Below are 26771 nucleotides of genomic sequence, written 5' to 3' on the forward strand. Positions count from 1 at the left end.
TCCTAAGTCCAAAATCACCATACGGAGCTATTGGAATCATTAAAATTCGAATTCGAGGTCGTTTACACATAAGTTCGCATCCAGTCACTATTTTAACTTAAGCTTTAAACCTTGGAACTAAGTGTTTCAATTCCTTCCAAAAACTCACTGGACCCGAACCAATTACCCCGGCAATTCACACAACAACTGTAAGGTACAATTTGAGAAGTAAATGGGGAAACAGGGTTGTAATACTCAAAACGACCGGCCGGGTTGTTACAGTATCATTAGCAAAACCGAGGAAGGGTGGGTCATAAGGACCACACCTGAAACTACACGTGCTGGTATAAGGGTGGATTGTGATTATTCCCCTTATTTGGGATGAAATTGAAATATTGGTGAAATTGTAATTATTCCCCTTAATTGGGATGAAACTGGTAATAGCTATGAATTGGAAAGTCAACCCACACGGCATATGTGGGAAGGCGGCCTAGCTGATCGGGTGGAGATCGAACGCCATGTTACGCACATGGTGGTACTACTCTTGGTAATAACTTTCTTTCGCATCACATGTCAAACCACATTGTTCGTGGGGAGATGGCCTAGCCGATCGGGTGTGATCGGACTCCGTGCTAACAAAGACGGTGGTATATCGGTGCTAATGATCTCCCAACCAAAAATATATATTATTTTCATATTTTGAAAATTGGTATGTTTCAATTGGGCATTTGGATATAGTTGATTGTGACTTGCTATTTCTATGGGTTTTTTTTCTTATATGGTCATTCTATTTTGAAAGAGGACTTTTAGCTTTACATACTAGTACTATTCGACAGTACTAACGTCCCTTTTTGTTGGGCACGTTGTATATTTAATGGATGCAGGTGGTTCCACAATAGGCGGCATTGATCTGTGATAGCGGTACACTCTCTTCAGCTGACTTGGTGAGCCCCTTCATTTCGGGGTCATGTATATTTTGTTTCTCATGTACTGTGTTTTGAGGTATAGCCGGGGCCTTGTTGCCGGTATATCCATATTACTCTTCAGTTGTACTTAGAGGCTCCGTAGACAGGTTGTGGGTGGTGTTTGATGTTGGGAACTGAATTAGAACTGTTGGTATTTGGCAACATGTTTTTCATTAAATCTATAAACTCGTACTATTTTGGAAATATTGAATGATGTTGTTAATGGGAATGAAATAGAAGTAGTTATTGAAATCTTTTCAGTATTTGATTAACGGAGTACATCTCCTCTTTATTCAGGGATGAATTTGGATAGAATGAAATCTAACAGGCTTGCTCAGCCGGGTTTACTCGGTTGAGCACCGGTCGCGCTCCCCGAGTTTGGGGCGTGACAATTTAAGTCTAATCAATCCGGAATGAACCCAAACTTTGCACACAAGTCTAAAATGACAAAACAAGCCTATTCTAATTCCGGAACAACAATTCGACTCCGATAGCCTCAAAGTCTACTCCCGACCGAACTTGTGAACTCTCCAATTCTTCAAATTTTCAACTTTCGTCATAGACCCGAAACCTTATAAGAACATCCAAATTCAAATACGAACATACGCCCAAATCCAAAATTACCATACAAATCTATTGAAAATATCAAATCCTAATTCCGAGGTCGTTTACTCAAAAGTTTGACCTTGATCAACTCTTCTAACTTAAAGCTTCCATATTGAGAATCATTCTGTCAAATCAATCCCGAACCCTGTGAACATCAAAACCAATCATATATGCAAGTCAAAATACATCATATGAAGTTTCACAAGGTCTCAGACTGCCGAATAAAGTACTAAAGCTCAAAATGACTGGTTAGGTCATTACATATACTATGGAACATCAACCATGAGTGAAGTATTTACGACGGGAAGTTTCATTAAGCTTTTCTTTTAGAAAAATTGTCGTTAAGCCGAACTCATGCCAAAAAGGGTCAAAAGGGATAGCCATCACATACCTTGATCAGCAGTCCTCCAATAAATCACAACAACAACAACTCCTGCAAGTAGAGGTGGGCATCAGTCGGTTCGGTTCAGTTGTGAATGTTATCGGTTAGACATATCAGTTATCGGTTTATAAATATACTAAATCAATAACCGAACCGATAAAATATCGGTTACCGGGTATCGGTTAGTCGGTTATCGATCCTTATCGATTCGGTTATCGGTTTACCAGATAAGAATAAAAAATATCCAAAAATTTCTAGTTTTTATTATAGAAATCGTGATCATACTGTTAAGAGAAAGGAATTGAATATCGTCTCTTAAGAAAAGAGAGATTAAATTTCAACTTAAGAAAAGAAAACTTTCTCTGCATTTGAAAATCCCAAATGAATGAGCTCAATTTTCAAGGTTATATGAGTAAGAAATAAGACATTCAACAATTTAATCTTACTAACTATCTCACTACGGGCGTGCATAATTCAAAGAAAAATAATAAAATCCTAATCTTGTAAATACTAAAGAATCATTGCAACAAAAGAAACAAATAGAAAAACTAAAAATTTGAACAACTAATTCCTTAAAGTTTAAAACTAAAAATCTTAACTGAAGAATTAAGATGAGAAATTCAGAAAAGTTTAAAACTTACTCTAAGGATTGAGGTCTGAAGATAAAGAGTAACTGCCGAGAGAATTGAGAGAATGAGAGAATGAAGCCATAAGGTGGCTTTATATACTTAGTGAGTAAAATTATAATTTTGTTAAAGCTTATTGGGCTATCGGTTAAACCGTTAATAAAACTGGGCAAACCGAGACCCGAACCGATAACCCAATAGTCAAATAACATTAAACCGTTATCGAACTATTTATCCAATAAATCGATATCGATAACCTAATAGTATTTTATCGGTTCGGGCTATCGCTTATGCCCGATATATGCCCAGCCCTACCTACAAGTTTACTCTACACAAAATGACAACCATACTAGTGTCAAACAACTGAAAATGTAATGACGAACGACCAGCCCACCACCTAACCATTATGTGGCGTTTCTCCACGCCCTTTATCCTCCCAAACTCCACATAAACAGTAGCACAAGAGACAACCCAATGATAACACGAAACAACCCACAAAACAGTCCAAAACAGTCCACTACAAGTTGAACAACTCGAACTCACAACTTCCGATCACCGTCCCGTGAGTTCTTACTATTATGGAACGAATTTCTCTAGTTTTCCAGCAGAAAAAAAGAAGATAAAAGAGGGTAGTAAACTTACCTTACTTGTTGAATAGCTCAGCTCCTGGTTTTATTCTCATTCAAGAGGAGCTTGATTTTGGGATCTTGTCTCCCTAAATAGAGCTATAAATAGGAGAATTAGTAGTCATTGTAGGACACGAGAAACCATCTGTACTCAAAGGCTATAGTTTGATCTCATATTATAAAATTACTTGCTTTCTTTTACATTTACACTTTTCATATTATTGCTTCCGGAGAGGCTCATCATACAACCAGGCTTGTATTTCTTTTATAATCTTGACTCTATTCTTATTTATTTTATATTTTGGATCAAATTAATTCACGTTTCTATAAATCACGTTACAAATTCAACTGTGCCGTTTTACGAATAAATACAGTAGGCTATTTTGCCTATTTTGTACTCTTCATCGACAAGTCAAAAAATGCAATGAACGATTTCTAACATGTTCACTTGGGTTCGGCAACTAGTTAACGTAGGAGCAGCAATTACACTCGTTCTTTTCCTTATTGGTACACTTCCAAACGCAATTTCAACGACCCCCCAAATTCCAATCAAAAAGATCCGGATCGACCCGAAAACCCCAATTAACACCCGGTTCCGGAACCCGAGAAAGAAACCCAAAACTCAGGTGTATGTACTCTGGGTATCCGGAGCCAGTCGGTCTCGAAGAGGAAGAACTTGAAGCAGACTGTTTGATAATGCTCTACTCAAGCATATACATACACTATTCCCGACGAAAAATGGAAGTTATTTTGCCAACCTATTATCTCTAACTATCACTCCAACTGCAAATTCTTCTCGAAAATGAGGGTAGTGACACCTACATCCCAATCACCCGCCGATCAAAACCGCCTTAGCTCTACCCCCGTGGCCAGAAACCAAGATGCTGAATTACTCTTCCGCACAAAGCCAATTGCCGAAATCCGAAATGTGGAAGCCGCCACCAGAAAACAGATCCAAGACAAGAGCGAAGAGCTCCGTCAACTCGTCGGCAATCGTTATCGCGATCTAATCGATTCCGCCGATTCCATTGTTCTAATGAAATCCTCGTGCGAGTCTATTTCTGCCAATATTGCCGCGATACACCACGGCATTCTTCATTCTCTTTCTTCCACCGTCGCTGCCGGTTCCCCTAAGTCCATTGCCTCTTCTGACCCTGCAAAAGCTCGAATTTACGGTATTGCCTGTCGGGTTAAGTATCTTGTTGATACGCCGGAGAATATCTGGGGCTGTCTCGATGAATCAATGTTTCTAGAATCTTCTGCTCGCTATGCTCGTGCTAAACACGTTCACCATAGCTTGAATGAAAATAAGGATCACAAAAGTGTGCTTTCGAAATTTCCGTTGCTTCAGCATCAATGGCAGGTCGTGGAAAGTTTTAAATTTCAGATCTCCCAGAGAAGCAGAGAGAGATTGTTGGATCAGGAACTTGGCCTCGGGATAAAAGCTTATGCGGATGCTCTAGCTGCAGTTGCTGTCATTGATGAGCTTGATCCCAAACAGGTTCTAACATTGTTCCTTGATTCGCGAAAATCTTGTATTTCTCAGAAACTAAATGCATGTTCCAATGTTAATGCTACTAGTTCTGATGTGATTTTAGTTTATTGTGAAGCGTTAAAGATTATTCAGGTTACTGTGGGACAAGTAGGAGAATTATTCTTGCAAGTATTGAATGATATGCCTTTGTTTTATAAGACTGTATTGGGTTCACCTCCTGCCTCTCAATTGTTTGGTGGAATACCTAATCCGGATGAGGAAGTGAGGTTGTGGAACTCTTTTAGAGATGATTTGGAATCGCAAATGGTAATGTTGGATAGGGATTTCGTTTCCAAGGTATGTTCAGATTGGCTGAGGAATTGTGCCAAGGACATCGTGAACAAGATCAATGGTAAATACTTGATTGGTGTTATCAGCAGTGGGAAAGATCTTGCATTTGCTGAGACATTGATACGGGAAACTATGGAAAATAAACAGGTTTTGGAAGGGAGCTTGGAGTGGCTTAAGAGTGTTTTTGGGTCAGAAATTGAGTTGCCGTGGAAGAGAATACACGAGCTAGTCCTGGGAGGTGATTCGGACCTATGGGATGAGATATTTGAAGTTGCTTTCGTTAGAAGGATGAAAGCAATTATTGATAAAGGATTTGATGAGTTGAGTGGATTAGTTGATGTTGTAGTGTCAGTGGGGGTCATCTCAGGAACTCCTGGTGAGCAGGTCAATTTCCAGGCGTACTTGAATAGATCTTTAAATGGTGGAGGTGTTTGGTTCATGGAGCCAAATGGTAAAAAGGTTACCGCCATTCCTGGTGCGAAGTCACAGCAGCCTGAGGAGAATGATTTTCGCAGTTGTCTCACTGCTTACTTTGGGGATGAAGTCAGCAGGATAAGAGATGCCGTGGACAGCTGCTGTGAGAGTGTTCTAAAAGACCTACTAAGCTTCTTGGAGTCTCCCAAGGCATCCTTGAGACTGAAAGATATGGCCCCATATTTACAAAATAAATGTTACCTAAGTATGTCTGCTATACTAATGGAACTGAAGAGCGAGTTGGATGCATTGTCTGCTAACCTTCAAAACAAAAACCCAAAAGATGAGTCAGTGCCATCGCCTGCTATACTTGTTGAGAGGTCACTATTTATAGGGCGGCTTTTGTTTGCATTCCAAAAGCATTCCAGACACATTCCTGTCATACTTGGTTCACCAAGGTCATGGGTGAGTGAAACTAGAGGGGCTGGCTCGCTTAGGACCCCAGTTCTACAAAGGTACTCTATGCCACCCATCGACTCCCCGACCTCTGAAGGTCCTGGAAAGACAATGTTTGATTCACCTAGAAGACAAAGTTCGATGGCATCTGCTGCTTTGTTCGGAGTGGATGACAGTTCTAGCCCACAACTTGAAGAGCTAAGTAAAATGACCCAAGATCTTTGCATCAGAGCTTATAATATGTGGATATCTTGGGTTTCTGATGAACTTTCAGTTATCTTATCCCAAAATCTCAAACAAGATGATGCCTTGTTTGTAACAACAGCCTTGAGAGTAAGTGCCATTTTCCTATTACATATACAGATGCAATTCTTGATTTCTTTTAAAACAATATGCGATTCTCATCTACTTTTTTATGACTTCTTATGCTGCACATAAAGTAAGTCTCACAATTTTATCAGGAAAAGAAAAAGAAAATTAACTTTCACAAAGTCTGGGAGTATTCATCACCCTTTTCTTTTCTACTTTCTTCCTCCTTTTGTGTTCTGTCAGGTGTAATGCTGTTTGTAAATTCAGTTTAATTTTTTGGATAGATAGTTTCGTTGTGGGCCAGAGCTCCTTTTGATTATGTTTTATCGCAGTCAAACTCTCCTCTCTACTCAGGGTAGGGGTAAGGTTTGTGTACACACTACCCTCCCCAGATCCCACTAGTGGAATTATACTGGGTTGTTGTTGTTGTTGTTGTCAGTCAAACTCTATTTGCTAAATAGAAGCACATTTAACGCTTCAGCGGTGAGCTCCGTGCGTGAGCAGCGACTAAGAAACATCCAACTTAACACTTTGTACACTTGAAGGCCAATTTTAAAGAGAGAATGGTAATATTGATAGGTGCTTCGCTTGATGCTGTATAGTTTACTTGGCTATGACATAACATGAGAAGATTTTCGCTTCTGGACATGCCTACTCAAAACAGAGGAAAGAAAAAAGGGGGGGGGGGAGATAAGGGTTCAAATTAGGTGATTTCTTCCATGTCATAAGTTTGGTGGGTAGAGTAACCTGATATTTTTGTTGGTGGAAGTAGCATGTGCCGGTGGATTGGTCGAGGGTGCACGCAAGTTGGCGCATGCACTATAGTTATAGTAAAAAGAAAACATGCCTATTCCCAAAACAAGAAGAAGGTTTTGGTTTTCTTTTGCGTAGAGCGGGTTTGGTGTCCTGCACGGGTGTAAGGCACCTGTGTGTGCGCTCTGGTTTACATGGTCCTCTTTTATTGTTCTTTTGCGTCTGTCATGCTCAGATAATATGCAAATTTCTTCTTTGGTCACTCTAAATTAGTTTATCAAGTTGATATCTCCTCTTAATTGATAATTGATTGCTGTAAATTGGTTACACAAGCTTCTTCATCTTAACTTTTTGACTTTTTGGCAGGGCTGGGAGGAGACCATTGTTAAGCAAGATCAGTTAAATGAAGGCCAGTCAGAGATGAAGATATTGCTTCCTTCTATGCCTTCTTTGTACATAACCTCGTTTCTATTCCAAGCTTGTGAAGAAATTCAGCGAGTAGGTGGACATGTGCTCGATAAACCTATTCTGAAAAACTTTGCCTCAAGACTGTTAGATAAGGTACTGAAAAATTTAAGCTTCTCCTTTTCCTCAATTTTCTAAGCTTATGAGAAAACCTCACTTGTTATTTATCATGAATTATCTGCCAAAGTTCTGACCTTTTATCAACATATGCCTCTTTTAATTGTGGGAAGGTATGGAAAGCAAGAAAGGATTGAATGCCCTTTTCCGGAGTTATTTTCTGCTGGAATTAATGGACCCTGAAAGGTTCCTCATTGAAATGACCATCTGCCTGAAACTGACCTTGAATTCAATGTTTTGTTTTTCTTATTGCTAACATCAACCTCTTATTAATCATCCTTTCATGTCCTGTTGCTGATCTCATCCTCTTAGAGATTGCTATTGTTGAATATTTGAATTTGGTTCATGATGCATTCATCTCTTGTTGATAAAAACCTGGAAATATGACTCATCAGCATTGGTGATCTTATTCACTTCATAAGGATTTTGTTTATGTCTCTATAGTTGGAAACTTATGTTCTATTTTATTTAAATAGTCAGCTGTTTCGAATATCTACTAAATTAGTTTAGCAGCTGATCTCATAGTGTTGCCTGTTTTGACATTGCTCTCTAGAGCCTTTACTGAAAAAAGGAAGAAGCCGCTATATTCAGTCGAGTTTCTCTTGCATATCTGATTTTCTTATCCTGATGAATTTACTGAATATCTGCTCCTCAAAGCTTGAACTAGTTATAAGGTTGGATTGTTCTAGTCACATTAACCTCTATCAAGCTGTAAGGAAACAGGGTTTTTTTATTGATAGTAGTATGCTGTAGCTGAATACATCATTTAAAGTTGGGCGCATCTGACAACCTAGTCTTTTGATTTTGTGTCTCAGAATTCATTGGTTGAACAGTTATAAAGACTGAGATTTTTTTTTGTGAGAATAGTAACAAAGTCTGTGAGACTTTTTGTAGATCAGTTACGCAATTCTGTAGTTAGAAATCAAGGTTTTCACTAGTTTTCAGGAGCATGACGTCTGCAGATAAATAAATATTTATTAAGAGGTGGAGGGCCCTTACCACTAAGTTTTCACTTGTCTAAACCATTCAAAAGACATGAATAGGTTAGCTGATAACTGGGTTTGCCTACCGTCTGCTAGACAAGTCTGTAAAGTACTTTTAACAATTCAGAGTTTTTAATATTCTCGTTCTCTGCTACCGTTTCTATCAGTGTTGTCAAAGGTACGCTTAAGCTCTGAGGCGAGACGCAAAACATGTTGAGCGCTTCACCTTGCTTAGTAGGCGCTTTAGTGTCGTCACCAAGGCCTTAAGACATACTTTTCCTTGCCAATGAGAGTAATCCTGAAGAGGCGACGCTAAACAATTGATATTTCAATTTATCGTAATGTTTTTTTCCAGTTTCTTTGTCCATATCAGTGTTATCAAAGGCGAAAAGCGCAAAAAAGATATTTAAGTGCAAATAAAGTGTGAGCTTTAATGATGAAAGACACAAAAGGAGAAAAACTACAAATATATATGTGTAGTCCAAGACTATTAAGTATAAGCATGATTAACAAATATATGGACAAAGAAATTGAAAAACAATTACGATAAAGTGAAATATCAATTGTTTGTGTCACCTCTTCAGGGTTATGCTTATTGGCAAGGAAGAGTATGCTTTAACCTTAATGACGACACTAAAGCGCCCGTTAAGCGACGCGAAGCGCTCAACATGTTTTGCGCTTCGCTCCCGGGCTTAAGCGCCCCTTTGACAACACTGGTCCATATGTTATTTATGCTTATAATTATTAGTCTTGTACTATACATACATATTTGTAATTTTTCTCCCTTCACGCCTTTTTTCATTAAAGCCCACGCTTTATTTGTGATTAAAGCCCCAATGGACCTTAGAGCTTTTTTGCACTTTTTACCTTTGATAACACTGATTTCTATTTGGCTTGTTTTTTCCTTTTGAAAAGGATTTGAATTTGATTTGCTTTGAGTGAGCTACTTTTGTGTCTTAAGCTTTCTAGCAATTTCACCCTAGAAAAGCTTTCTGGCAATTAATGCTTCTGTATACTGATGACTGTCGCATATTGATAGGTGATTCATATTTATGGAGACTTCCTTTCCAGTCAAGAAACTCAGGGATCTCTGATTTCAGAGAAAGGAGTGTTGCAAGTTTTATTGGATCTAAGATTTGCTTCAGATATTCTCTCTGGTGGTGATTCTAATGCAAATGAGGAGTCATTGAAAATGCTTAAAATGAAGCATCCTTTTAGAAGAAAGCACGATGTACAACTAAGTAAGTCAGTAACTGAAGAGCGTGTCAATGGGTTGATAAGTAGCTTTGCACAGAGACTGGATCCTATTGATTGGCTCACGTAAGCTTTTCCAAATCCGATAAACTCGATGAAAATATTCATGCTGCTATGTAAATTTGCTTTCGTATCTTAACTTAAAACTACTACCCCCTCTTTTCCATTTTATGGGGATTTTCTGACTAGGCATGAATAGTAGTAGGTTAATTTAACCTGCACAAAATGAAATGATGAAGTACTTTTGAAAACATCAAGGTCGAACCATATTTGGATTCTTGAAACTTATGAATGTCATGTTAAAGTGTTTAGCATCTCTCTAAATGGACAAAAAGATTCCAATCACCTCTTTTTCTCTCTACCTTTTTTATTTTTGTCCTTATCTTTGCAGCTAATGTGCTAGTTTAATGCATTATTGTTCAAAATTTTTATTATTAGAAGTTTCATTTATTAAGAAATGTTTTGTCTTTTCTATGCTCTTTTTCTCTCTGTGAGTAGTAAAGAAGTATATTAATGTTCGTAGCAATGGGTGCCTACCTTGTACATGGAGAAACAAAAATAACGGAACAATGGCAACAACAACAACAATAATAGACCCAGTGAAGTCCGACAAGTGGGGTATGAGGAGGGTAGTGTGTACGCAGTCCTTACCCCTACTCTAGGCGTCAAATAGCGATGAGGGACCGCTTCACTGAGGCGAGTAGCGAAACGCTCGCCTTTTTAATGTGAAGCGACAATTAATACAAAAAAATAAAATATTAAATTCACACACACACACACACACACATATATATATATATATATATATATATAAAAAAAACTAAAAACTCAATAGCAATAATATATTGATAAATATATCAATTCAAAAAACAGAGCAAAAAAAAAGAAGAGAAGAAGATTAAGGAAGAAAGAAAGAAATTTCTCTGCCAAAAAGAAACAGCTGCTGGACGGTGCTCGAAAACAACATAGCAAAAAAAGAAAAAGAAGAAGAGAAGAAGAAAAAGGAAGAAAGAAAGAAAGAAAGAAAGAAAGAGAAAGAAGATGGAAAAAATGGACATTGCTCGAGAAGAAGAAAGAAGAAAAGAGATGAAGAGAAGCATACCTGATCGAAGTAACTTGAAGAAGAAAGAAGAAATTTGGTTTGCTTCTTTGCAATAGGGCTAGGTCGATGAGTATGAAGGAGAAAGAAGAAAACAAACTCAAGCCCTAATTTTTCTTTTAATCGCTGAAGTCTGATGCCTTTTTCTTTTCATTTTTTCAAAAAGGCATCGCTACTCTGAGCCTCTCACTGCACAACACCTCTCGCTACACAGGTAGAGGCGCTCGCCTTTTTAAATTCGCCACACAACAGAGGAAAATGGTGCTGCTGCCTCGCATGGCATCGCCTCACGCTATTAGCGCTGAGGCGAGCGTTATTTACAACCCTTCCTAGGAGGGTAGGGAGTTTCTGATAGACCTTCGACTCAAGAAAGATGGAAAGAGACAGTAGAAAAAGCAATATCAACAACAAGGGCCAGAAAGATAGTAATATCAAACTAAGAACCAGAAAATAAACGGAAGGAAAGAGTAGCAACAAGCATTGACCACAACAAGATACTAAGAAACCGACACGGAAGGTAATAGGAAAACATGTAAATTAGCAATCAAGAACAAGAAAAACTACCCTACTAGCCTTAATGCCACTGGTACGGATCAAAAATACGCTCGGCTACCTACTAACCTTCTACCCTAATTCTCGACCTCCACACCCCCCTATCAAGGGCTATGTCCTCGATAAGTTGAAGTCGGGTCATCAGCTGAAGCCGCGTCATGTGCTGCCTGATCTTCTCTCTCCAATACTTCCTTGGCCTCCCTCTACCTCTTCTCATACCCACCAAAGTCAACCGCTCACACCTCCTTACTGGGGCATCTGAGCTTCTCCTCTTCATATGCCTGAAACATCTAACCCTCGCTTATCTTGTCCTCCACGTGGGCCACACCCACCTTAAGCCGAATATCTTTATTCCTAATCTTATCCAACCTGGTATGCCCGCACATCCATCTCAACATCCTCATTTTCGCAACTTTCATCTTCTAGATATAGGAATTCTTGACTGGCCAGCACTCTGCCCCATACAACACCACCACTTTGTAGAACTTACCTTTAAGTTTTGGTGGCACCTTCTTATCACATAAGACACCGGATGCTAGCCTCCATTTCATCCACCCCGCTTCTATACAATGTGTGACATTCTCGTCAATCTCCCCATTCCCTTATATAACTGACCCAAGATACTTGTAACTTCCTCTCTTGAGGATGACTTGTGAATTGAGCCTCACGTCCATGTCCGCTCCCTCCCGTCATGTTGCCGAACTTGCACTCCTAGTATTCTTTCTTAGTCCAGCTCAACTTGAAATCTTTAGATTCTAGGTCCTGTCTCCAAACCTTCAACTTCTTGTTAACATCGCTTCGCGTCTCGTTAATCAATACTATGTTATCTGCGAATAACATACACCATGACACCACCCCTTGAATGTAGCGCATCAGTGCTCCATCGCTAAGGAAAATAAAAACGGGCTAAGCGCATTTCCCTGGTGTAACCCCATCATAATCGGAAAATGTTCCGAGTTTCCTCCCATTGTTCTCACCCGCGTCTTAGCTTTATCATACATGTCCTTAATCACCTTAATGTACGCCACAGTAACACCTTTAGCCTCCAAACATTTCCATAAACCTCTCTTAGGACTTTGTCATACGCTTTCTCTAGGTCGATAAACACCATATGTAAACCCTTCTTCCTCCCCTGTACTATTTCACCAACCTCCTAACAAGGTAAATAGCTTTCGTAGTCGAACGCCCGAGCATGAATCCAAATTGGTTTTCAGAAATAAACACAGTCCTCCTTACCCTCAACTTCCACCACCCTCTTTCAAACTTTCATAGTGTGGCTAAGCAACTTGATACCCTTATAGTTGTTGCAATTTTGAATATCACCTTTGTTCTTGTACAACGGAATCATCGTACTCCACCTCCACCCTTCGGGCATCTTCTTCGTCCTAAAAATGAAGTTAAACAACCTAGTGAGCCATTCCAAGCCTGCTCTGCCCACGTTCTTCCAAAATTCCACAGAAATTTCATCTGGTCCGGTCGCTCTGCCCCTGTTCCCCCTCAACCTCCTTGATTTTTGTACGCCTACAATACCCAAAATCTCGACGACTATATGAGTACTCCAAATCACCCATCACAATGTTGCTATCCCCATCTTCATTCAAGTTATGGAAGTATGTCTGCCATCTTCGTTTAATCCGTGCCTCTTCCAACAAGACTCTGCCCTCCTCGTCTTTGATGCACCTCACTTGGCCCAGGCCTTCCTTTCTCTCACCTTGGCCAGCTTGAATAGCTTACAATTACAGATTCAAGAAAAGTTAATCGCAAGTTTAGTGGCTGACAGAACTTATAATACTTGAAACTAATTGATATACTTTCAGATTCTATATACAGATATGAAGCATGATAGTTTTTCATCCATGAAATCCTATAATGGCTTAATTTTATTTTGAAAACTTGCCTGCAAAAAAATGTTGTTACGATCGTGACAGTATAACCTGATTGTACTACGTCATTAAATTTTTATTTCTTGTGTTTGGATGATGAGAATAAGGATGTGGTTGTATTGGAGATAAATTGGTTTCACAACAATGTTTCTGGCTTGCTTGTTTCAGTTATTAAAAAATATCTTTTAATCCAGCGTATTAAAAAATATCTTTTATTCCAAAAAAGATTTGTATTGAAGCCTTATAATCAAATATAGTTGTTGCGGTTATCTTATATGTAAATGATGCATAAAATCTAGGTAACAAGGATTTTAAAATAACAACTAATTATTGTGAACAAATAAATATGAAAAATGCTTTTCGAGAGGAAATTAAGGGGTCAGGAAGGAGGAGAGAACAAATGAAATAAAAGGTTTGTGTAACGGCACTCTTGTGCTATGGATTATCCAGAAGGGGTTGGGAAGGTGCACAAGGGATATCATTCCCCTTTATCTACCCTGGTAGATTAGCTAAACCCCTTTATGACAAATAAGGATGTGGGAAGCAAACAAACTTTGTTCAGATAAGTGTTTCTTCTGTCTTTCCCTTCCAAAGGCCAAAGGGACTACACCCCTTTTCTTTTTTAACTCTCTTGGTTTCCAGAAAATATTGCAGTCGTGACAGTCCACTTCCTTAGCTCTGCAAATAAGAGTGAGTGAGAGGGGAAAACATGTTCTTTCTTTGCGAGATCTGAAAATGGAGAATATGTTGCATTCTATGGGTAGGAATATAGGATAAAATATGAAGCAATACTCTCTTGGCATCAAACATAGAGCAACCATTTCCTCGCAAATTGCCACATTGCAATAGACCTGTTGTTGGGACTTTCATAATGAATCAAAGTTAAAGGAGATAAAATTAGCTTGCTTGCAAAACTGAAAGGTGAAGGGCTGATGGTTGAAACGTGCAAAGTAGACCGTTCACCTATTGTGTGGCTCGTTGGTTCTGATCATTGTCCTACCAAATCTACCCCTCCCATTAGACCAAAAAGCATTAGATTATCCTTCTCTTATCCCTAATTATTCCACTCTTTGGATTCAAAGAGTCGTTATAGATTCAAAGAACATAATTTCATCCCTAAGAGAGAGTTTCAAGTACATTGGGTCTATTATCCAAGAAAATAAGGAAATTGACGAGGATGTTACACACCGTATTGGAGCGGGGTGGGTGAAATGGAGGCTCACATCTGGTATTTTATGTGATAAGAATGTGCTACCTAAACTTAAAGGTAAGTTCTATAGAGCAGTGGTTAGACCGACTATGTTGTACGGGGCTGAGTGTTGGCCAGTCAAGAACTCTCATGTCCAGAAGCTGAAAGTAGCAGATATGAGGATGTTGAGATGGATGTGCGGGCATACCAGGATTGATAAGATTAGGAATGAAGATATTCGGGCCAGAGTGAGAGTCTCCGGTGGAGGATAAGATGCGGGAAGTGAGGCTCAGATGGTTTGGGCATGCGACGAGGAGAAGCACAAATGCCCCAGCAAGGAGGTGTGAGAGGCTGGCCTTGGTGGGACTGAGAAGAGGTAGAGGTAGGCCTAAAAAGTATTGGGAGAGGTGATTAGGTAGGATATGGCGTTGCTTCAGCTCACATAGTACATGACCCTTGATAGGAAGGTGTGCGGGTCGAAAATTAAGGTAGAAAACTAGTAAGTAATCAAGAATGTTTCTTTCCCTTGCCAGTAATATTAGTATTTGCTTGTATTCTATATTGTTAGATTTCTATTACTAGTTGTTTCTTTCGCCTCGTTTTCTTATTATCTTGTTGTTGTTAATGCTTGTTACTACTGCTTTCCTTTTATTTTTCTTGAGTCGAGGGTCTTTCGGAAATAGTCTCTCTACCTTCAAGGTGGGGGTAAGGTCTGCGTACACACTACCCTCCCCAGACCCCACTTATGGGACTATACTAGGTCTGTTGTTGTTGCAATTTTTTCTTATCTAATAACAGATTACCAGACATGTCTTTCCATCTGCTTCAGTTTTTTTGGTTCCTTAAATAGAAACTCAAACATCCACTTTCAATTGTTTAACCTATTTTGAGTACCTCATCTAGCTCAGTTAACCGTGCATTCTTACCGTTTTTTCTTACTCTTTGAGCACGAAAGGAGTAAATTGGTTGGAGTTATAGTTCAATGGTTGAAGCTCCAGCACCACTTAGAAACAAGGATTAAATCCCATCAAAGGTCACCTAAATTGATAGAGGGAGTAATGTTCTTACTTTTATAGCCCCTTAGTCAACGTAATTTAACACCTAACAAACTTGATTAAACTTAGTAGAGGTAGTTTTTTTTAGTTTTATCAGTAATACAAGCTGATAAAGGTGATAATTTTTTAAAAATGGTTACTATCCTATGCTAATTAAGTTTGGTAAAATAGCAAGGTGGATAGTGACATACTAATAATTGAACGGCATTCCTGAGCCGATGGTCTATCAGAAACAACCTCCCTACCTTCACAAGGTAGGGGTAAGGCCTGCATACACACTACTCTCCCCAGCCTCCACTTGTGGGATTACACTGGTTTTTTTGTTGTTGTTGCATCTGATAAAAAGAATTGAGATAAAATACATGATGTTTATTTTTTTTTTAAAATTGATTATCTTAAACTTTGATCTTATCTAAAATAATAAATAATTCGTACAGGGGAATGTCTTAGAAAATTAATATTAGGCTAACAACTAGTAACTATACTTGTAAGAGAAGTTTATGCAAGGCACATTACATTAGGAGTTCAGTGTGCTTTCAAAACTAAAGGGGAGTCCTTTCCATGTGAAATAAACAAGATACGACAAATATTCATCCTGTACAAAAGTTTCACATCCATTGCTTGCATTCGATTCCAGCTGGTACATTTCTGATTCAACTGTCCAGTGTATTCTGAAGGATTTTTAAAATGCTTGTGCTGCTATAATGGAATTCTTTGGGGAATTCCATGTAAAGATGGTTCGTGGCCTGTGAACTATCTACTGCATACTATAGGTTCACACCCTTGAGAAGGAATAGTTGCGCAACACTACCCTCCCCGGACCTCACCTGTGGGAATATACTGGGTTTGTTGTTGTTGTTGTTGATTCTTGTATCTACTACTTCATCTGCTTTTGCATCTTTAAGTGCACTCTTATTGCTAAAGAATGCATGAAATAACATAGTGTTGGTTTTACTTGGGTTCCATTGCCTTTTTTGGGGAGGTGTAGTGCCATGGGGTCAATAGTAGATTGATATATTGTGCCTTCTTGATCTTGTTAGTTGACACTTTATCTGATTCATTTCCAGCTATGAGCCATATCTTTGGGAGAATGAGAGGCAGTCATACCTGAGGCATGCTGTGCTCCTTGGGTTTTTTGTACAGCTTAACCGGATGTACACAGACACTGCCCAGAAACTGCCAACCAATTCAGAATCAAACATCCTGCGCTGCTCCACAGTACCTCGCTTCAAATATCTCCCCATCAGGTTGATATTGTTGTGAATTTTATAAATTTCAGTTCTCCGTTCAGTTCATTTTCTGCTCTGTTAGTGGTACTCTTTAACTTCTACCTGGATTTTCCCTCCTCCTTGATTGACTCGACGGAGGGATTACATTTCACACATTTGTATAAATCGCACTGCATTCTTTCTGTTGGATCTATGATTTTGTTCTCTGAAAGTAATCATCCTTTAATGTTTCTCATGTGGAATGGGTTTATTACAATTTGTCATGTATCCTTCCATGAATGCGTAAATTTATGCTTGTAATCCAGTGCCCCAGCACTGTCTTCGAGGGGGACAACCAAGGCATCAATCTCAGCATCTATTGATGATGTTTCATCGAGAAGTCCCTGGAAAGGTTACACGAATGACGAGCTGTCTCGAAAGGTTGACATCGATGAAAATTCAACTTCTGGGATAACAGCGCCATTTTTGAAATCATTTATGCAGGTAAACCATTTCCTCTTTGCCTAGTCTCTGTAGAATCTCCTTTGTAATATTTTTTAAAAATAGTTCCTCGCATACTCTTTCCGTTTTAAACCAAAGGAGGTGAATTTTCCTTAATTTCTTAGATCTGAAAATATGCAGGAGTAATCAGACTCGTGCAGAAAGAAATGAGAAATCTAATAAATTTTACGTGTTACTTTGTGGATCTTGATTTGATAGCTGCCGTTTTGTTTTTATTTGCAACTACTAGTATACATACCCGCGCGATGCGCGGATCGTTTCAGTGTAAAAAAGAGCGGAGAAAAATAATATATATATATATATATATATTACATACTAAATTTAGCGACCACATCCAAAAGAATTAAATATTCATAAGTTATCTCAATCTATGCCTTTTTTCAATTTTTATTTTTCTTCATATTATAATTTTTTATTTAATATGTCACATCCATATTTCTAGTGAATATAGAAGAAATATTGATGAGTGGATCTATCTAGAGATATAGATATATAGATATAAAAATTGAATATATAAAAAAAAATTAAATTTTATCCTAAAAGTGCCAAGTGACTTTTCTCAATACTCTTTTAAAGTTTTTCTGGAGAATTCTTATCATATAATATTATATCTTACCATTTAAAATAGTATTCTTGACCATATTCTTGACCAAAAATATCAATTAATAATATATATTAAAATTTAAGCAAATAGAATCCAACAAATAGATTCTTCTTTTAATAATGTTTAAATACTCTTCTTTTAATATAATATAGATATGGATTACAACTTTGTAATTAATGACCTATGGCCAAATATCAATGAGCAAATAACTATATACAATATTAGGTTTGATATTTTTTACAGCAAACACGCACGTTCAGTTATATTACGTGTTGATAACTTCCCAATTTAGAATATAATAGGTCTCAGAATAAGTAATTTCTAATATATAGAAATTATTATTTTCTTGATAAAATGTAAATATCTTTTTCTCTTTTTTGTTCATTATTACTTGTCATTATTGCATTATTCATTATTTAGTATTTTTACATTTTCATATGACTTTTTATTAGTTCACTATTTGATGAAATATCCTTTCTTAACATAAAAAGTATAATATAGATTTTTCACTCTTGAAAATCTAATTTATTCACTTTGATTGTTTTGCCAAAATATTCAGGTAATATATTTTTTAGTAATATTAAAATGTTCTCATATTACCTCTATAACATAGATATTTTATTTAAGATCTTATTTTGCTGCTTGAAATTATTTTAATTTTTAAATCATCAAATTTTAATATCTTAAGTAAATTTATTTACTTTATTTTATATTTTAACTTATTTCAAAGTATAAATACTCATAAGTTATCTTAATCTACGTATTAAGAAAAATTGATATTATATGTATCTTCTCAGAATTGCAGATTGAGCTCAATCTCAAAAAACAATTTCAAAAAAATAGAAAATTAAATCTCAAAAATTGCAGATTGAGCTGTTCCTTGCTATAAACTTATGTATAAACTGTAGCTTGTCTCATACTTCAGTTTTTGAATTTCATAAGATGCATTTTATGTTTTCTTTAGATTTTACTTTGTAACCTCGGAATTTTAGGTGAATAGCAAAACAATCGTTTTTTTAATAAAGGTAACATTGTATTCATCAACGCAAAGACTCTGCTGGCAGCCAAATTTACAATTCCAAAAGTTACAATCAGTCCTTGTTCTTCTTACAAGGATTCTGAAAACTGTAAATAATGTTTCTGTATCCTCTACAGAAGATTCTTTAAGCCAAAAATGAAAAGACAAAATACAGTTCAGTTTAACTTTCTGTAAAGAGTTGTGCTTATCTTCAAAACGTCTAGCATTCCTTTCTTTCCATACAACCACCATATGCATGCTTCTATAGCTCTCCACCATCTCTTGTTCCTTAAATTGCCACCTACACTGTTCTAGCACTTCAGCAGATCACAAGTAGTCCTGGGCTTAATCCATTTAATGTTTGCTAAAGCAAAGAACAGCTGCCACAACTGTGTAGTGACACCACAGTGCCAAAAAAGATGGCTGTTCTCTTCTTGATCTGCTTGCACAGGAAACAACTAGAGGTCAGCTGTACTCCTCTTCTCTGTAGCTTCTCATGGGTTAGACAAGCCTTTTTAGCTACTAAACCCAACAAAACAGGATACTCTGAAAGGAACTGTAACTTTCCAAATATATTTCCAAGGCCAATACGCATGTTGCTGTCCAGCGTTATTTAGCAAATTGTATGCTCCTTTGACCGTGAAACCCTTTCTACTTCCTCTTTCCAGGTGAGAGAATCTGCTATTTCAGTTGTGCCTTTGAAGGGTTCTAGGGCCTTCAAATATTCAGCAACTCTACCAATCTCTTAATCATTCAAAGATCTTCTGAAGTTTATATTCGATCCTTGTTGACTCTGTTAGATAGTTATGTACATAATATGAATTAGTCCTAGTCCCACATAGAATAGGAGTATGATATGTATTGTATAAATAGGGCTCATTGTATTATAATTAAATAGAATATCAATAATAGATTTTTCTTCCGTGCATTCTCACATGGTATCAGAGCAATCGTGAGAGATTTATCGCTGTGCATAAATTCCAGTGACTCCGGGAAGAAAAATGAGTCAATCGGAAGTCTTTTTCCGGCAAACACAGGTCTGCCGCAAGTAAAAAGCCACTTTTCATCAGTGTTGTGCAAAAACCAACACCACCACGAAGTAGATCGGCCTCGGGCGACCAACCCATAAAAAATATCTCCGTCAGAAGACCATCCAAGCGCTGAGAAAATTTTCCGGCAAAGTTCCAACGTCACGCGTCGGCGCGTGGGCCACCTTCCGGCCATTGTTTGGCGGCGACTCTTCAGGACAGATTGTTCCCCTTGCAATTCCGAGCCTACCCATCGAATTTAAATCAAATTCCGACCACTTTCATATTTTTCCGGCGTAAACATTGATTTTTTCCGTCGTGAACAGTAATTTCCAGAAAAAATTCTGTTTTTTTTCGGCTTCAACATTATAATGGCATTCGTATTAGAAGCCTTTGACTCACAATCCGTTAGATCCAATGCATTGAATCCAATCCAGATGGTTTCTTTACCGGATTATATTGAGCTCTTTCAGTACAAAGCATGTAAACAAACATCTTCAGGGATAGCTTCCGTTGTTCAAATACATAGTAGCGTGACTTGTGTCTCTCAATCTTCAACCTCCGAGTCTTGGGTCATTGATTCAGCTGCATCTGATCATATTTCTGGTAACAAATCTCTTTTCACTACTATTTCATGTTCTCAATATCTCCCAAGGCCAACGGGTCTCAAACCATGGCAACTGGAATAGGTCAAGCAAGTCTACTTCCTTCATTACCTTTAGATTCAGTTCTTTATGTTCCCGGTAGTCCTTTTAATCTCATAGCCGTTAGTCGCTTAGCCAAATCACTTAAATGCTCTGTTTTATTTCTTGATGACCTTGTTTTTATACAGGAACGCAGTACAAAGCGGATCATTGGCACCGAGCGTTAATCAAATGGACTTTATTACCTTATCCTTCCAAAATCACATGGACTCACATCTTGTCTTCCTTCAGCAACTTGTCCTGTCACTGATTCACCAGATTTATTACATAAACGGTTGGGACATCCCAGTTTGTCAAAACTTCAGAAAATGGTACCTGATTTATCTCACTTGTCCATTCTAGAGTGTGAGTCATGTCAGATCGGTAAGCATACCCGCTCCCATTTCCCTCGGCGTTTTGATAATCGAGCAGAGTCACCTTTTACTTTAGTCCATTCAGATGTTTGGGGTCCTAGTCGGGTCAGTTCTACCTTGAGATTCCGCTACTTTGTCAGTTTCATTGATGATTATTCTAGGTGCACTTGGATATTTTTGATGAAAAATCGATCTGAGTTGTTTTCTATTTTTCAGACCTTCCACGCTGAAATTCAAAATCAATTTGGGGTTTCTATCCGCACAATTCGTAGTGATAATGCCCTAGAGTATTTGTCTTCCCCATTTTAGCAATTTATGAACTCTCATGGGATTATTCATCAAACATCTTGTCCGTACACATCCCAACAAAATGGGGTAGCTGAAAGAAAGAATAGACATCTTATTGAAACTGCTCGTACCCTACTCATACAATCTCATGTTCCGTTGCGTTTTTGGGAGGATGCAGTTCTTACATCTTGCTATCTTATTAATCGTATGCCATCTTCAGCTATCCAGAATCAAGTTCCATTCTCTGTCTTGTTTCCCCACTTCCCTTTGTTCTCTCTTCCACCCCGTGTCTTTGGGAGCACGTGCTTTATTCATAACTTTACTCTAGGAAAAGATAAGTTAGCTCCTCGTGCTCTTAAGTGCGTATTTTTGGGTTACTCAAGAATGCAAAATGGATAACGATGCTATTCTCCTGACCTCAGGCGGTACCTTAAACCCAATCATACTTCACAGGTACAGGTAATCACTTAAATATTTCTGAGGTGCTACCAGTTCCATCTTTTGGAGATTCAGTCACTATCTCCCATTCATCTTCACCTACAGCTTCACCACCTATAGCTCCAGTTTCACCACTTACAGCTCCAGCTCCAGCTTCACCACCTATAGCTCCAGTTCCACCGCCTAGCCCAAGTCAACCTTCTATAACTCTACCATTTCTGACTTATCATCGTCGTCCGCACCCAGCATCAGTCCCAGCTGATTCACATCCTACACCTGACCCTGCTAATACTGCGGACTTGTCTCCTCTTAGTCAACCGATTGCACTCTGTAAAGGTATACAGTCCACACTTAATCCTAATCCCCATTATGTCGGTTTAAGTTACCATCGTCTGTCATCACCCCATTGTGCATTTGTATTGTTTCTATCCCTAAGTCTACAGGTGAAGCACTGTCTCATCCAGGGTGGCGACAGGCTATGATTGACGAGATGTCTGCTCTACATACGAGTGGTACTTTGGAGCTTGTTCCTCTTCCTTCGGGTAAATCGATTGTTGGTTGTCGTTGGGTGTATGCAATCAAAGTTGGTCCAGATGGCCAGGTTGATCGACTTAAGGCTTGTCTTGTTGCCAAAGGGTATACTCAAATATTTGGGCTCGATTACAGTGATACTTTCTCTCCCGTGGCTAAAGTAGCATCAGTCCACCTTTTTCTATCCATGGTTGTTGTTCGCCATTGGCCTCTCTATCAGTTGGACATTAAGAATGTTTTTCTTCACGGTGACCTTGAGGATGAGGTTTATATGGAGCAACCACCTGGTTTTGTTGCTCAGGGGAGTCTAGTGGCTTTGTATTCGGTTGCATCGGTCCCTCTATGGTCTAAAGCAGTCTCCTCGAGCCTGGTTTGGTAAGTTCAGCACAATTATTCAGGAGTTTGGCATGACTCGTAGTGAAGTTGATCACTCCGTGTTTTATCGGTATTATGCTTCAAATCTCAGTATTTATCTGGTGGTTTATGTTGATGATATTGTTATTACCGGCAATGATCAGGATGGTATTACTAAGTTGAAGCAACATCTCTTTTAGTACTTTCAGACTAAGGATTTGGGCAGATTAAAGTATTTTCTAGGTATTGAGGTCGCTTAGTCTAGCTCAAGTATTGTTATCTCACAAAGGAAGTATGCCTTAGACATTCTTGAGCAAACATGAATGACAGGCTGTAGACCAGTTGACACTCCTATGGATCCGAATTCTAAACTTCTACCAGGACAGGGGGAGCCGCTTAGTGATCCTGCAAGATATAGGCGGCTGGTTGGTAAATTAAATTACCTCACAGTGACTAGACCTGACATTTCCTTTCCAGTGAGTGTGGTAAGTCAGTTCCTGGATTCTCCCTGTGATAGTCATTGGGATGCAGTTGTCCTCATTCTTCGATATATAAAATCATCTCCAGGCAAAGGATTATTGTTTGAATATCGAGGCCATGAGCAAATTGTTGGATACTCAGATGCTGACTGAGCAGGATCACCTTCTGACAGACGTTCTACGTCTGAATATTGTGTTTTAGTAGGAGGTAATTTGGTGTCTTGGAAGAGCAAGAAACAGAATGTGGTTACTCGGTCTAGTGCAGAAGCAGAATATCGAGCTATGACTGTGGCAACATGTGAGCTAGTTTGGATCAAACATTTGCTTAATGAGTTGAAATTTGGTGAGTTCAGCAAGATGAAACTTGTGTGTGATAACCAAGTTGCCCTTAATATTGCATCAAATCCGGCGTTTCATGAGAGAACTAAATACGTTGAGATTGACTGTCACTTCGTACTCAGGAGATATTGCTATAAAGTTTATGAAGTCGAATGATCAGCTTGCAGATATTTTTACCAAGTCCTTTACTAGTCCTCGTATTAGTTACATATGTAACAAGCTCGGTACATATGATTTGTATGCACCAGCTTGAGGGAAAGTGTTATATAGTTATGTACATAATATGAATTAGTCCTAGTCCCACATAGAATAGGAGTATGATATGTATTGTATAAACAAAGCTCATTGTATTACAATTAAACAGAATATCAATAATAGATTTTTCTCCCGTGCATTCTCACATTAACTATTAGAGTAATTTTTCAACCCCGCTAGGAAAGTCCATAAAAGTCGCCCCAGGGCCCACATGCCCGGATTCCGGAAATTTTGTAGATAAATGTTACCCATGACCTTACGAATTCAAATATATAAATTATACCCTATTTCATTATCAATTTCGTGGTTAAATCCTGTTTTTACTAGACCCTAGGTTTTTCAACAAAATTCCATAATTCTACTAATTTTCAGGTTAAAATCTACCCATAACCCATGTATTTAACTCACATTAGGTAAAAATCACTCACCATGATGAAAATCCCCTCCAAGAAGCTCCACCACCGGCCAAGCTAAGTGAGAAATTGGAAAAATGAGCCTAAGTCCCATTATTCAAATGATGTTCTGCCCGGGCATTCCTTATTCGCAATCGCGGAAGCCTCTTCGCGATCACGAAGGAAAAGCTGCTATCGCCCCAAAAATACTCATCGCGAATGCGACTGGGGCTCCGCGATCGCCATGGCTAACCCGGCCTACCCTTCGCGAACACGGATGGCCCTTCGCGAACGCGAAGGCCAATGGCCTGCCATCCCCCAACCCCAGCTCCTTCGCGATCGCGTCTTCCCTCTCGCGAACGCGTAGCTTCACTGCCCTAAGTCTTCGCGAATCCACCCACGCGAATGTGAAGCACAAAATTGCCTCCAGCCCAGATCCTTCATCGCGAACGCGAGACTCCCTCCATGTTCGCGAAGAACAAAACCAGAACCAGAAAATCTTCCAACTTAAACTTTTTGCTCCGGGTGGTCGGAGACGCACCCGTGCCACCCGGAACCCCATTCAAATGTACCAACAAGTCCATAAACATAATCCGGACCTACTCGAAGTCTCGGAACTCGTAAAATAATATCGAAACCAAGAATCCCACCTCAAAACCAAATTAATCAACCTTTGAACTTTAAACTTCTTCCAACTAACTCTGAACGCAACGAACCATACTTAGACAATTCGGAATGACGCCAAATCTTACGCACAAGTCACAAATCACAATACAAGCCTATTCTAAGGCTCGGTGTCCCAAACGGACATCGATAACACCAATGTCTACTTCAAATCAAACTTAGTAAACTCTAAAACCTTCAAGATGCCAACTTTCAACAATAAGCGTTGAAACGCTCCCGGTCTACCCGAAACTCGATCCGAACACACGCCCAATTCCAAAATCATCATACGAACCTATTAGAACCTTCAAATCCCGATTCCGAGGTTGTTTACCCAAAGTGTTGACTCAAGTCAAACTTTGCCACCTTAGGGCCACTATTATGGAACTAAGTGTTCCGAATTCAACCTGAACCCTTCCAAAACCAAATCAACCGTCCCCGCAAGTTATAAAACAGTAAAAGCACATACGAGAAGTCTTAATTAGGGGAACGGGGATCTAGAAAGCAAAACAATCGGTCGGGTCGTTACATTTCCTTCCTCTTAAACAAACGTTCGTACTCGAACGGGTTTAGAATCATAGCTGGAGCGCCGAATAAGTGTGGATATCTGCTCCGCATCAGTCTCCCTAAGTCGCCTCCTCGATTGGTTGACCCCTCCACTGGACCTTCACCGCTGAAATCTTCTTAGACCTCAACTTGCGGACCTGCCTGTCAACTATAGCAACTGACTCCTCCTCATAACCCAAGCTCTCATCTAGCTGAACTGTGATGTAATCTAACACATGGGACCTGTCGGCATGGTACCTCCGGAGCATAGACATGTGGAATACCGGATATAGCTTTACAAAAAGCCACATTAGAATGATCAACTGGCCTGCTTACTTTAAGCTGCCCACTTTCGTACCAAGTGAATGCATGACGATAGGGAGAAACAGATCTGAGAGTTGCTTTTCCTTTTTTGGTTCTTTCTGAAACATTTTCTCCATGATTCTCTAGACTGGACATGTCATGTTTTCTTTTCCTCATTTTCAAAACTGGTGCTACCATAACATCTTCCAGTTAATGATGATAATGTAAAGTGATACTTTTTTTATTTAGAATGTAAAGTGCTACTTTATATGAAGTGAATCTGATATTGTAGCTCATTATCACATAAAGAAAGTTCAGGTCTTTACCATTTGGAGCGTGTAGTTTCAGCCTTTCAGGGAAATGGTCCAGTTACTGGAGCTGCTATTTAAACTGTGAATCATGGGATGAATTATTGATTTGACTGAATAAGTTTCTATTTCCTCACGTAAGGCTGAATTTTCTACCAACAATATCCAGGTTGGCAGCAAATTTGGAGAGAGCACGCTGAAACTGGGATCAATACTAACCGATGGACAAGTGGGCAGGTTTGGTGACATATTACCTGTTCAAGCTGCAGGCCTTCATTCCTTCTTCACAGCTGCCAGATCAGAGTAACTACTGAGAAATTTATAATGAGCTTTACTCTAAAAACAACCTTGAAGTTCAGCAGAGATGAGAGATGAATATTCTTTTTTGAGGAAGGTAGCATAGCCTTTTTTCATTTTTACTTTATATACTTTTGCAGTCACGGAAAGGAGAATTTTACTCTGTAATTTATGATATGATTGGAACCAGCAGTCGATGAGCTTAATCTGCTTGTATAAATGGGGATAAATGAGTCATCAATCAAACGATGTCGCAGCGGATGTAAATGATGTTATTCTCTTAATTACATTTCCCATACTATACAGTTGTTTTGAGCTTCTTGCGGGAGCTATTGTAGTCCTCCTACAGCACTTGGTCTTCCTTTGTTTTGTCCCCTGGGTTCTGGATTATAAAGTGAACCAATTTTTGGCTTTCTTAGATGTGAAACTTTCAAGTTAAATGGTAAAAGTTTACGAGGGCGCGTTATTTGGTCATCCCCATTTAACCTGTACCTATTTTTTTTTTAAAAAAAGTTTAATTGATATCCAATTTTTGGGTAACTTCAGTTTCGCTTTTCTCTTATTCACTACTGCTTTCTTCTTCTCTGTATTCGTGTTCCATGT

General features: G+C 38.8%; 1 protein-coding gene across 1 annotated transcript; it reads left to right on the top strand.

Moving 5' to 3' along the window:
- The first annotated feature begins 3849 nt into the window (after positions 1-3849).
- On the top strand, positions 3850-26469 carry LOC104090874 (conserved oligomeric Golgi complex subunit 1). The gene is made up of 6 exons (XM_009596067.4): positions 3850-6212; positions 7308-7502; positions 9546-9826; positions 16606-16785; positions 17073-17250; positions 26041-26469. The coding sequence occupies exons 1-6, from the start codon at positions 3987-3989 to the stop codon at positions 26176-26178; spliced, it is 3198 nt and encodes a 1065-aa protein (XP_009594362.1). The 5' UTR covers positions 3850-3986; the 3' UTR covers positions 26179-26469.
- The last annotated feature ends 302 nt before the right edge of the window (positions 26470-26771 follow it).

The sequence above is a fragment of the Nicotiana tomentosiformis genome, chromosome 3 (assembly GCF_000390325.3).
Source record: "Nicotiana tomentosiformis chromosome 3, ASM39032v3, whole genome shotgun sequence".
Lineage (NCBI taxonomy): Eukaryota > Viridiplantae > Streptophyta > Magnoliopsida > Solanales > Solanaceae > Nicotiana > Nicotiana tomentosiformis.

Bases quoted from the DNA above. Each gene is read 5' to 3' on its own strand.
- LOC104090874 (XM_009596067.4), top strand. From the start codon at position 3,987: ATGAGGGTAGTGACACCTACATCCCAATCACCCGCCGATCAAAACCGC. The intron at 9,827-16,605 runs GTAAGCTTTTCC...ATTCATTTCCAG, and splicing joins GATCCTATTGATTGGCTCAC to CTATGAGCCATATCTTTGGG. The intron at 16,786-17,072 runs GTTGATATTGTT...CTTGTAATCCAG, and splicing joins TTCAAATATCTCCCCATCAG to TGCCCCAGCACTGTCTTCGA.